The following is a 13,237-nucleotide window of genomic DNA, read 5'->3' as shown; positions in this document are numbered from 1 at the left end:
CCCCAGATTGCCAGTAAATGAATCTCTTATCATTGTGCTGGGCGGTTCCCTCCTGTTGCCTTTTCTCTGAAGCTAAAATAGGAAATTATAAGAGGTGGCTGTTTTAACAGGTGGGAGCCCTCCCTGCCAGCCTTTCTACCCTCCCCTTTTCCCTTGCTCACAGGGAAATGAATTGTTCCAGCTCTTAGCAGTTCCTGCTCCTACATGCTTGTGAACAACAGGTAGACCCAGATGAGCCGTGGTTAATATCTCAGTTCTCTTTTAGCAAGCTGTGTTGTGATTAAACGAGGCAAAAACCTTTCGAAGCCCTACCAAGTAGTTTGAAAAAGTGTTTGTACTGGGGAGAATACTTAAAAAACGTACCCTAAAAATTATATACAGCCACAGAATATACAGAAAATACAGTGTATAATTTCAAACACTGGAATCCGAACTGTTACTCTGTTCAGTTTTGCTTGTCTTCCAAATAAAAAAAACCCAAAGAGTGAATTTTGCTAGAAATCCATTGTCTGGAGGCAAAATGGGAATTCGCTGAGAGGGTCCTGTTTTTTTTTTTTTTTTTTAAGAGTTTTTTTATTCATTTGAGACACAGAGATACAGAGAGAGAGTGTGTGCATGAGCAGGGGGAGAGGCAGAGGGAGAGGGAGAAGCAGGCTTCCCGCTGAGCCAGGAGCCTGATGTGGGGCTCGATCCCAGGACCCTGGGATCATGACCTGAGCCGAAGGCAGACGCTTAACCATCTGAGCCACCCAGGCACCCGGGTTTGATAGGAAGTATTTTGCTTTGTTTGATTTTGACCACTTTGCTTGGAGATCTTTTGTTGCCTGCTGTGGGCCAGGTCATGTGCTGGTTGCTGGGGATTTGGGGGTGAGCAGGCAGACACTGTCCCCAACCATCTGAAGGCTGGCATCCTAGTGGGGAAGACAGATAATACACAAGTAAACATACAGGCGAGATGATCTCAGATCAGGAGGTAATGGCCGGGATTGAGTGAAGATCTGGGTGGAGGGACAGACAGAGCCATCCTGCTGTGCCTGGGAGAAGCAGGAGCTCTGGGTGATTTGGACAGGGAGAGCGGGGGAGGCTGGTAAGAGATGGATGGGGGAGGGGCAAGGCCCCGAGCACACAGGCTGTGGTCAGAGTCTGCCTTTTCTTTGAAGAGCAGGAGGAATTAGTATCCGGTTGTGCATCTTCCCGCTGCTTCATTATAGCAGGGCAAGTGTTAGCCATCTTGATGATTTGGGATTATTCTCGTTCTGTAATATGACCCAGTGTGGATATATTTAGGACATAGGTGGGTGGGGGAAATCAGTGCTTGCCCCCATGCACCAAATATTCTCAGACTCTTAGCATCTTTGATTCTGCTCTCAGCTTAGCCTATTCTGCATGGACGTCCTCCTGCATATCAGCTACTGAAGGTGGCTTAGGGGACTGTGAGCTCTGCTAGTCCTAGTCCGAGGCCATTTCCCTGGAACTTGCTGGTATAGGTTGGTTCTAGGTAGGAACTGTCGTGGAAGCCGGCACCCTGCCTCCCCCATCATTTGTGAAAAAGACGGCAGCCCGTCTGATGCCCGTGAGGTTTGCCTAACTCTCTCAGTGTCTTCTGCTCCCTTGGAGGGAACGTGCCGAACTGTTGGCTCATTTTGGGTGAGGGGAGCCCCTTGGCGTGGTTAAGGACACCGCATGGCGGTGGGGAGTAGGTGGTGGAGCCGCAGAACCTTGGGAGTTCTCAGGATGAGGCCACTGAAGTCCCTTCCTCCCGGGAGATGTTCTTCAAGCAGAGCTGGTCAGACCCAGCAGCACCACGTGGAGGCTAAAGAGATGGGCTAGGCTGTCCCTTTCTCACGGAGAAACTTTGGGGTTGTGGAACAGAGCATAAGCCTGGACACATGTAAGCCCCATTGGTTAGGAGAGCAGAATAAGAAATGGCGCAGCCTGTTACGTCTTCATCCTCTGGTTAATAAAGACAAGAGCGAGCCTGGGGAGGTGCTCCTACAGATCAAATCATGTTCTGAAGAGTCTTGTCGTGTGCTTTTTGTCCTTTAAAAATTTTTGCTTTTTGGGGGTTTGGTTTCATAGACATACACACACACACACACACACGTACATGATACCATATAAAAATCCGGGAAATATTTTATCAAATGTCTGCAGAGCCGCAGAGGAGCGAGCTGGCGTGAATGGAGTGCCTTTTATGCGGCAGGCATTGTTCTAAGCGCTTTTTGCAGAAGCTGCTTTATTCTCATTTTACTGAGAAGGAAACTTGAGGCCCAGTGTAGGGAGTAGCTCAGCTGTGTGACTCTGGGGCCTCTCATAACATTGCCCCCAGAGACTTTATTTTTGTTAAGCAAATCTAACTTCCCTTTAACTCTGTCCTGGGCCTGCTCTAAGGAAAGGGAATACTTTCCTGAAATCAGTTGGCAGACACCTTCATGGAAGGCAGTTGAGACCCTGGCAGGAAACGGTTAAGGCCCCGACCCCAGGCAGAGGTGTGGGGGGAACACAGTCACAGTGGCCGGCTGCATGCTGGGCTCCCGGTGCTCTGGGGACTGGCCACCTGGCCGAGGTGCATTTCATTTGTTCCCCGTGACCCCGCTCCAGGGAGGGGCTCATCCTCCACCTTACCAAGATGATGGAGCCGAGGCTGGCTTGGGGAGGGGGAGTCGTTTGTCCAGGGGCAGCTGAGGGATCCCGGCTTCTCCTCCGAGCTGTCCTGTCTAGTCCAGACTCCTGCTCACCCAGTTGTAACAGCCACAGACTTTCACCTACGGGGCATCTGGCTCCTGCTCTGTCTGCCTCATTCTGTTTGGCTGCAGATGTGGTTCCTCAGGTCTCTGCGGGATGACAGCAGTGAGTTGGGGTGGATGAGAAGCTGGTAATTTGCAGCATGCTGAGAGAGCAGTTAGATATTTTTGGGGTGTTCGGTTTTAGTCTGTGTCACGATCTAGTTATCACCGGGAGTGGCAAACCTCCCCAGTCTGTGCCCTGAATTCCACCCCATGCACATACTTGACTTTTCCTGGGCTGCTTTCTCTTCAAAATAGGAACGAGCCGTTAACACTTGGGTAGAATGCAGTATAGGCAGTCCATATTTTTTGCTTCTCTTTAAAATACTGGGAGACTCCGCAGCAGTGGGGCGGGGGTGGGGGGAGGGTCCAGATTCCTGCACGGGCACGTGTGAGGTTCCCCAGTAGACAGTGCTTGTGTTGGACTGTTCTATCTCCCCACCGTCCACTTTGCTCCCCATTGCTTTGTGTCTGGCGTGAGTTTACGGTCTGTGAAATCCTAAAGGCCTCCCTGGAAAAAGCTCATTCTCACCAAATTCCCAGCTACAAACAGGTTCGGGTTCGAGGCCGGGGAATCAAATGCCACACAGTCTATCCTCCAGCTCTTGCTGGGGCTCAGCCCCCACCTGGAGCAGTGGTAGGTTATACTGCCATCTGCCTGCAGCCACTCGGCCACTGATTCCAGAAAAGCAGCTCTTGTTCTCGTGAAGGCTCTGCAGAGCATACTGGCTTGTGGGGGGTTGAAGGCAGGAAGACAAAAGCAGTCGGGAATGGAAGGTGGAGGCTATTCCTTGCTTATTTTCCACATGAATTCTCCCCTGTTTGAAGCCGTGCATCTCCTTGCAGGGTTATGGTTTTCTTTTTTTAAAGATTTTTTATTTTTTATTTTTTTTAAAGACTTTATTTATTTGACAGAGACCGCAAGAGCAGGAACACAAGCAGGGGGAGTGGGAGAGGGAGAAGCAGGCTTCCCGCCAAGCAGGGAGCCCGATGTGGGACTCGATCCCAGGACCCTGGGATCATGACCTGAGCCGAAGGCAGACGCTTAATGACTGAGCCACCCAGGCACCCAGGGTTATGGTTTTCTAGTGTTTCCTTCTAGTGCCATGTAGAACCCCAGTTTTACAAGAGATAGGAAAGCTCTTCACGTCTGAGTGCAGAGCACTGGACTTTGGGACTGATTCTCTTTTAGGAGGTGCAGTCCTGGATGCAGGGACTGTTTCCTTTTTTTTTTTTTTTTTTTTTTTAAGATTTATTTATTTATGAGAGAGAGGGAGAGAACGTGTGGTGGGGAGGGGTAGAGGGAGAGGGAGCAGAAGAGAGAATCCAAGCAGATTCTTCACTGAGCGTGGAGCCCATCGTGGGGCTCAGTCTCCATGACTCTGAGATCATGACCTGAGCCAAAACCAAGAGTCAGGTGCTCAATGGACTGTGCCACTTAAGGGCCCCAAAACGTTTATTCTTTTTTTTTTTTTTTGAGAGAGCATGCATGGGTGGGCATGGGGGGCAGGGAGGGACAGAGTGAGAGGGAGAGAGAGAGGGAGAGAGAGAATCTTATGCAGTCTCTATTCCCAGTGCGGAGCCTGACTCAGGGCTTGATCTCACAACCCTGAGATCATGACCTGAGCCAATACCAAGAGTTGGATGCTTAACCAGCTGAGCCCCCAGGTACCCACAGTGACTGTTTTCTTACTCTTTACTCACCCAAAGCCAAAAGGGGATTTACTGTTTTTTTAATGGATTAAAATGACTACATTTAGGAGTCTTTTAATGTTTTCACTAAGTTTGCTGTTGGTGTTCTGTTCTTATGACAGAACATGTCTGGGTTAATGGTTAAATCATGTATTAACCATGCAAAACCAAGTCATTTTAAAAGAATAGATACGTATTTAAGAATCTTGGCCCAAAAAAAAAAAAAAAAAAAATCTTGGCAAACATACAAGGCTAATTTGGTTTGCATTAAGGAAAAAAACAGTTCTGGAAACAACCTAACTATCCATTGACAGATGAACAGATAAAGAAGTCGTGGTATGTACATTTCAGGGGTTCCTATTCAGCCTTAAAAAAAAAAAGAAGATAGTAGGAAGGGAAAATTGAAGGGGGGCAATTTGGACGGGGAGATGAACCACGAGAGACTATGGACTCTGAGAAATAAACTGACGGTTTTAGAGGTGAGGGGGTTGGGGACGATGGGTTAGCCCGGTGATGGGAGGGCACGTATTGAATGGAGCACTGGATGTTATACGCAAACAATGAATCATGAAACATTACATCAAAAACTAATGATGTAATGAATGGTGACTAACATAACCTTAAAAAAAAAGATAATATGGTAAATAAAGAAAACAAAAAGATGGGCAACATAGTTGAACCCGGAGGACATTGTGCTAAGTGAGATAACCTAGTCACAGAAAGACAAATCACTGCATGAATTCTACTTATAGGAGCTATCTCATGTCAGATCCACAGAATCAAAGGGTGGAATGGTAGTTTGCCAGGGGTGCGGGCGGGGAAATGGGGGGGTAACCAATCATCGGGCATAAGATTTCAGTTATGATTAACAGGCTGTAGAGATCTACCGCATACCTGTACGTTTACGTGTTGGCACTTAAGTGTACCGTGATAAAATACATTTAAAAAAAAAAAAACTTGAAAAAAAAGAAGAGAGGAATCTCTGACAGGACCAAAGTTGACTTCAGCTCTTCTTTCTTTTCTGCACTCCTAGGGCCTGGGTTCCAATAAATAATTGCTACCTCATGTCTAAAGAAATTCCTTTTTCTGTGAAAAAGACAAAAAGCATCTTCAACAGTGCAATGCAGGAGATGGAAGTGTACGTGGAGAACATCCGCAGGAAGTTTGGGGTTTTTAATTATTCTCCCTTCAGGACACCCTACACGCCTAACAGCCAGTACCAAATGCTGCTCGACCCCAGCAACCCCAGTGCCGGTGCTGCCAAGATAGACAAGCAGGAGAAGGTCAAGCTCAACTTTGACATGACGGCGTCCCCCAAGATCCTGATGAGCAAGCCCATGCTGAGTGGGGGCGCAGGCCGTAGGATCTCCTTGTCCGATATGCCCCGGTCCCCCATGAGTACAAACTCTTCTGTGCACACGGGTTCCGACGTGGAGCAGGATGCTGAGAAGAAGGCCACCTCGAGCCACCTCAGTGCCAGTGAGGAGTCCATGGATTTCCTGGACAAGAGCACAGGTTAGCCTGGGGTGGGAGATGGGGAGGAGGCCCCTGGGACACAGGGCTTCCATTGGGGCCACACCTGTCGGGGTCCAGTGGACCAGCGCCCCTACATGCAAGGGAGCTCTATGGGGTTTTGCTCCAGTGGAGCATATTTAAAATTTTAAATGGATAACCCAGTGGGATTCTTGCTGTTAGGAATCAAGAAGGGAGAAAAGTGGTCCCCAAAGGCCAGATGGAGGTCATTCCTAGCAGTGGGCAGAGGTGGCCAGTAATCCTTCAGAGTTCAGGTCACATTGGCTCTTGGATTATCACAGCAAAACTTCCCATAACAGTTTGTTTCTCAAGAATATTATTTTAGGGGGGTGCCTGGGTGGCTCGGTTGTTAAGGGTCTGCCTTCAGCTCAGGTCATGATCCCGGGGTCCTGGGGTTGAGCCCCGCATTGGGCTCCCTGCTCTGTGGGAAGCCTGCTTCTCCCTCTCCCACTCCTCCTGCTTGTGTTCCCTCTTGCTGTGTCTCTCTCTGTCAAATAAATAAATAAAATCTTAAAAAAAAAAAAAAGAATGTTATTTTAATCAGAGGATTATCTGTCAAAACTATACCTTCCCATTATGCAGTGCTCAAATATTAGAGCAGGGTATAAGGTCAGCAATAATGTCCTCTCCCCAGAGCACTCCCACTCCTCAATAAAGGTCGTAGACACTTGCTGTAGAAGAGTGGTGAAGAATGAGGATGCTCGTCTCACATCCCACCTCTGCCACTCACTAGCCACATGGCTTTAGGCAAGATACTTAGTGTCTTTTTTAAAACAGATTTTCTCTATTTAATTTAGAGAGAGAGAGAGAGAGTGCACACGTGAGTGGGGGGAGGGGGCGGAGGAAGAGCGAGAACCGCAAGCAGACTCAACGCTGAGCATGGAGCCTGAGAGGGGGCTCGATCCCATGACCCTGAGATTATGACCTGAGCTGAAATCAAGAGTCAGATGCCCAACCAGTTGAGTCACCTGGGTGCCCCAAGATACTAAATGCCTTGATGCTTCGGTTCCCTCATCTGTAATGTGACATAGTGATGGACCTGCCTCATAGGTTCTTTTGAGGGGTTAAAGGATGACGTATACAGAAATCACTCAGAATAGTGCCTAAAACAGTAAGTGCTACAAAGATGTGGGCTGCTATATTATTTCTTATGGTGGTTGCTCAGCAAATGCCTACACGGATTTTGAGAGGTGACGTGCATGAGGGATGCTGGCCGAGTGTAAGGAAAGTGTGACTTAAATGGAATACTTTCTACCCAGCTATTATTTGGTTGCATGTCCAATGCTTAGGAACTTTATTGCTTCCACAAGGAAATGGGTTTACTCCCATTTTTCTTAAAACATGGCCTTCTCTGTTGGTCTACCTCTGAGAGACATGGGCACAGAGAAGCTTCTACACTAATCATGATGATGAAAGGCAGCCAACTCTCAGACTGTCGGCTGGGGAGACTGGTCGAGGAGGCAGGACCTGGTGAACCCCTGGACACATGCCTCACCTCAAGGGCTTCAGCCCATGGTTGCCATGTAGGAATGTGGCCTCTTGGTTTTCTGATCTTCTCATTATTCCAGAGAAGTGGGGAATTTGCATTTTTATATAAAACCCCCAAATATTAAATGTCAACTCAATGTCTTCGGATGTTTTCCAGAATGAATAAAGCACATCTATAGGTTGGACCATCAGTTTTAGGCTTCTGACCAATGTTTTTTTTTTTTTTTAGATTTTATTTATTTATTTGAGAGAGCGAGAATGAGAGAGAGAGAGCATATGAGAGGGAGGAGGGTCAGAGGGAGAAGCAGACTCCCTGCTGAGCAGGAAGCCCAATGCGGGACTCCATCCCGGGACTCCATCCCGGGACTCCAGGATCATGACCTGAGCCAAAGGCAGTCGCTTAACCAACTGAGCCACCCAGGCGCCCCAGCTTCTGACCAATGTTTTAAGCTTGGACAGCCCTTCAGACCCCCTCCCTTCCCCTTCCTCTTTCTTTTATCCCTCCATCCCTTCCTCCCTTTACATAAGAACTCTTTAAGGAGCAGGCACCCGTTCTTCAAGAGACCACCGAAGTCCCCAGAAGGTAAAAGGATGGGGACTCTGTGAAGTGAGCTCAAGGAATTCCACCCATTTTGGTTGTGTTGTTTCTTGTTCCTGGTTGGTTGGTAATTTTCAAGTACTGCTTGTAGCTGTTCTCAGAATGGCTGTAGGTGGAGAGAGAGTTAAGTACCAGTGGCTTTTGGTTCTTCAAAATAAAGGCTGCAATCTCTTTCCCCAGTTCTGACCCTAACCATGGGGTCCCAGGTGCTCAGTTGCATTTCAGAGCTTTGTTCTAGGATGATGCAACTTCTGACATAGTTTCAGAACAGAAATTTGCTTTTGCCTCTCAGTTTCAGACCAGAGTTCTTAAAAGCTCACTTTTATTCATTACATGATCGCATTTAAGCCAAGCGAACAAAACACCTAATCACACCAACTCCACAGCCTGTTACCTCTCCTAGAGAGCTTGCTTTTGAGAAAGTGTTCTAACTGGGCAGCAGTGTTGCCTGAATGTTCATCAGCATCAGTTTTGCCGCATGCTAGTATCTCTGTTTTAACTGTATACTTAAATATTAAATCGCAACATCGCTTTATCCTAAGCTGAATAATACGTATAAACTCGTGCTTAAATTGCTTGTTGTGTTTTTTTCTCTAATATACATTAAGTTAATACCTAACTTGTAAAATAGAACATGTTGGCCTGTGAACCACTGTTTTGTATCCTGTTCCGTATTTCAGGAAACACAGTTTTAGAGGAATCTGAGAGCGTGTGTAATGTGTTTAATTAGGCTTTTCTCTTTCCTCGGGACATAGCAAGATTGAAATGACAGTAGAATTCCTGACAAAACTCTTCATTATTCGAATGGCTTTTCTAAGTGGTAAATGAGATTCTCCATTTCAGTAGACTTTAAAGTCCCTTTTCCAAAATATGATCTTCTTACCAGCATGTGCTTGGATCATTTCGCTGATTATGAGTTAGACAGCCATTGAGTGGTATGGGTAGAAAAGGCAGTACTCCAAATCATTTTAATCTTACAGATTGTCCCCTTTTCTGTAAGGAGCCAGATAGTAAATAGTTTAGGCTTTATGCGTCTCTTTCTCAACTGTGTAACTATTCAACGCGGTCATTGTGTTAATAAAACAGCCACAGGCTGTGTGTGGTTGTGACACTGAAATTTGACCTTCCTATAATGTGTGTGTTTCATGAACTATGAATCCTTTAGGTTTTTTCCAGCCATTTACAAAGGTAAATACCCTTGCAGGCCATATAAGAGCAGGTATTATGCTAGATTTGGTCCCTGAGTCAGTTTGCCAGCCTCTATGACGGACTCAGAAGGAACCGTAAGTCAGTCTCCTCACCTTATAGAGGGCCAGTTGAGGTCCTTGTGGACAGTGTAGGGAGGTGCCTGTGTTCCTCAGCCAGATCCTGAGTCTAGATCCCATTTTCTTTTCATTGCACCCTAGTGCCCTCTGCTGTTGGCAGCGACGGTAGCATTTAGGAGAAGGAGAAGTAGACTAGATTGAAATCCCCCACAGTCAGGGAGAGTATAACTCAGATGAGATTGTGATTTATCCAAAATTATGTAAACAAACAAACAAAAAAGATGGTCATAGGATAGAAAAGCCATATTCGTTTCAGTAATAAGAATTTTGTGGCCAGCAATATAAGACTGCACATTGAGATAAGTTATTAAATAAATCTTGTATAAGATTTTAGAAGGCTTCCTTTTGTTTTAGGGGTGGGGGAATCAAGAAACTCAGAATCAGGTGTCCGTAATCCACAGAATTCGATTTCATTTTCTAAGGAGCAGTTTGCTCAGCCAGAAGCCTTTCGCTCATGGTGTCCTGGTTACTGATCAGAGTGGTTTATATTCTCAGTGATTTTCCTGCTTCCTCCTTGATCTAGACCTCTTGGCCATAACTGATGCCTTTGCCAATATTTGCTTGCAGGATCCTGACTTAAGTCATGAATATGTATTAGGGTAAGAGTCCGAGCGCCTGGGTGTCCCCACTCTCTGTAGCTCCACTGTGGGTTACTGTTTAGGGAGAAGGGAAGATGTTTTCATATACTCTTTTCTTGTGAAATCACTACATACTTGTCATACAGTAATCGTTATTTACAAAATGAAAGTCAGAGTTCACCCCACCTCCTAGTCAGCTGTTAGATAATGTTTTCAGGACTTTTTCTGTGTTGGCTTATGAGTCATACTATTACGTTGAAAACTCAGATACTTCCAGGGATCAGACAGGTATGGGAATGAGCAAGGTTGGGAAGTGGTGGGGACTGGGATGAACTCCATGTAGCAGAAGTCACTTTCTTTCTCGTGACCGATCACATGCAGGTGGTTGCTTGTGTATACTTTCTAAAGCAATACATACTCTTCTGATGCATGATGCACTGGAGCATTTCATTATAAAAAAGCTCCTTAAACCCAGGTGATGAAATCATCACCTGGACCTTTCAAAACGCTGTGCTCTTGAGGTATGCCTTTTCTGTAGGGTCTTGGGGGGCCTTTCTTTCCTGCTGGTTCTAGCCAAGTGGGAATGTGGCCTCTGTTGCCATTTTTGTCATTGTTCGAGAGAAGCCTCAAATAGTTTTCTTAAATGTGGATTACCCCAACTTTTACATAGTGGCTCAGATTTATAAAAATCATTACGGTACATCGAATCCCTCCGTGGGTCACTTGTTTGCAATATCTGTTGTAGCCAGTTTTGAGTTTTCTTTTCTTTCTTTTTTTCTTTTTTAAAGTAAGCTCTGTGCCCACTGTGGGGCTTGAACTTATAACCCCAAGAGCAAGAGTCGCATGCTCCACCGACTTGAGCCAGACAGGCGTCCGAGTTTGTTTGTTTGTTTGCTTTTAAACTTAACCTTGTGTTCTGAATATTTGTCCATACTAGTTAAATAGCCCTTTATTTTTATTTTTATTTTTTTTTTAAGATTTTATTCATTTATTTGACAGAGAGAGACACAGCGAGAGAGGAACACAAGCAGGGGGAGTGGGAGAAGGAGAAGCAGGCTTCCTGCGGAGCAGGGAGCCCGATGTGGGGCTCGATCCCAGGACCCTGGGACCATGACCTGAGCCGAAGGCAGACGCTTAACGACTGAGCCACCCAGGTGCCCCTAAATAGCCCTTTAAAAGAGCCTTTCTGTCCTGTCTTGGATTGTCCAGTGATGTTCTACTATGTGGATCATCTGTGCAGGCCACCAAGAGTTGTGCAAGCTACAGCCCTTTGAAGATGTAGGTTGCTTCCGAGATTTTCTAAGTAGAAGAAATTTGGCATGAATCACTAACTCCTCTGCCTCCACCTCCCAGAGTGCTGGGGTGTGTGGGAGGGAAGGGGCATTTTTTTTCTAATTTAATTCTAAGACTCATGTTTCATGGAGTCAGAATAGCACTTAGCACAGGCTAGGGTTTTGTAAATGTAGATAATAAATGATGTGTTTTAGCCCACACTCGTGAATTGTACATCAAAGTATAAAATCTGATTAAATTATTTGTGACTTCAAAGGCGATTAGTTCTTCCTCTGCGCAAGACTTACGGCTTTACAAAAGGATTGGCATCCATGTCAAAGCTTAATTGAAACGAGCATTTCCCAATGTCTTTCTGCTTTTGAAAATGTCTAGCATGATTTAACACCGTGTTTCTCAATCTCTGCACTGTTGACTTTTGGGGCTAGATGATTCTGTTATGGGGCCTTCTTGTGCTTTGCAGGGTGTTTAAACAACATCCCTGGCCTCTGGGCACTGGATGCCAGGGGCACCCACCCCTGCCCACAGTTGGCAGCTAAAACTGTGTTCAGACATTGCCGTGTGTCTCCTGGGGACATAGTCGCCCCTCCAGTTTCCATTGAGAACCGTTATGTTAATGTACCATGCTTTTGACTTTTAGCACTGATAACAAAGTTCTCATTGCTGAACATTCATGTTTGAAGCTCCTCCGTATTTACGTTTAATTATGTATCATCTTCCCCCTGAAGATAAAGTATTCCTTTTCAACTTTAATATTATACAATAAATAGCACATAATTCTACCCTGAGAGGTAACAACTGTTAAGAATTGGGTGTTCCTAAGAAAAATAAATAAAAAATAAAAAAAATAAAAATAAAAAATTGGGTGTTCCTTCAGATTTTTTTAATGTGTAAACCACATTGACAATCATTACCAGAATATTTTGTGGTCAAATGGGATCATACTAAGCTTTCTGCTCCTTTCAAGGCAGCAGTGTTTCTCTGACATCTTTCTGTGTTTATCCATATAGTTCTAGTTGTCAGCATATAGATGGCATGTGAATATGACAGAAATGATGGGGGCATGTGATTGAATGAATTTTAGGAAAGATTTCTTAGGGGAGGAAACCTGGTTTTACGAAATAATATAAATGCAAATATTTAAATGGATACATTGATCTTTTTTTGTTTTTTTTTAAAGATTTTGTTTATTTATTTGTCAGAGAGGGGAGAGAGAGAGAGAAAGCACAAGCCAGGGAAAGGGGCAGAGGAAGAGGGAGAAGTAGACTCCCCGCTGAACAGGGAGCCTGACACAGGGCTCCATCCCAGGATCCTGGGATCATGACCTGGGCCGAAGGCAGATGGTTAACCAACTGAGCCACCCAGGCACCCTAATTTTTATTTTTTAAAGATTTTATTTAGTTTAGAGAGAGAGAAAGCATGCACACAGGGGGAGGGGGGAAAGGGCAGAAGGAGAAGGAGAGAGAATCTCAAGTAGACTCCATCCACACTGAGCACAGAGCCTGGCTTGGGGCTCGATCCCATGACCCTGAAATTATGACCTGAGTAGAATCAAGAGTTGGACGCTCAACTGATTGAGCCACCCAGGCGCCCCTAGGTGTTATTTTTTTAAACAAGTCAACCATGCTTGTGAGGGCGCCTGGGTGGCTCAGTCAGTTAAGCATCTGCCTTGGGCTTGGGTCATGATCCCAGGGTCCTGGAATCCAGTCCCGCATTGGGCTCCTTGCTCAGTGGGGACCCTGCTTCTCCCTCTTCCTGCTTGTGTGTGCACTCTGTCTCTCACAAATAAATAAATAAATAAAATCTAAAAAAAAAAAAAAAATCTTAAAAAAAAGTACCTTGTTAAAAAAAAAATACTTCCTCCCTGCCGATGACTCCCAAATCTATTAAAAAAAAAAAATGCATGTGAAAAAGATATAGGTTGGAGATATCTGTCTATCCATATCT

At 45.5% G+C, this 13,237-nt stretch overlaps 1 protein-coding gene across 19 annotated transcripts in view; it reads left to right on the top strand.

Annotated features, from left to right (window-relative positions):
• The window catches only part of ZMYND8 (zinc finger MYND-type containing 8), a 126,584-nt gene that overhangs the window by 64,453 nt on the left and 48,894 nt on the right, over positions 1-13,237 (top strand). For all 19 annotated transcript variants that reach the window (XM_035006478.1, XM_035006489.1, XM_035006477.1 and 16 more), the window contains one exon: positions 5,512-5,993. In XM_035006478.1, the coding sequence (XP_034862369.1) occupies positions 5,512-5,993 (482 nt within the window). The remainder of the gene's footprint in view (positions 1-5,511; positions 5,994-13,237) is intronic.

The sequence above is a fragment of the Mirounga leonina genome, unplaced genomic scaffold, assembly GCF_011800145.1.
Source record: "Mirounga leonina isolate KUSES-001 unplaced genomic scaffold, KU_Mleo_1.0 Mir_150, whole genome shotgun sequence".
Lineage (NCBI taxonomy): Eukaryota > Metazoa > Chordata > Mammalia > Carnivora > Phocidae > Mirounga > Mirounga leonina.
This window is presented reverse-complemented; position numbering and strand designations above follow the sequence as displayed.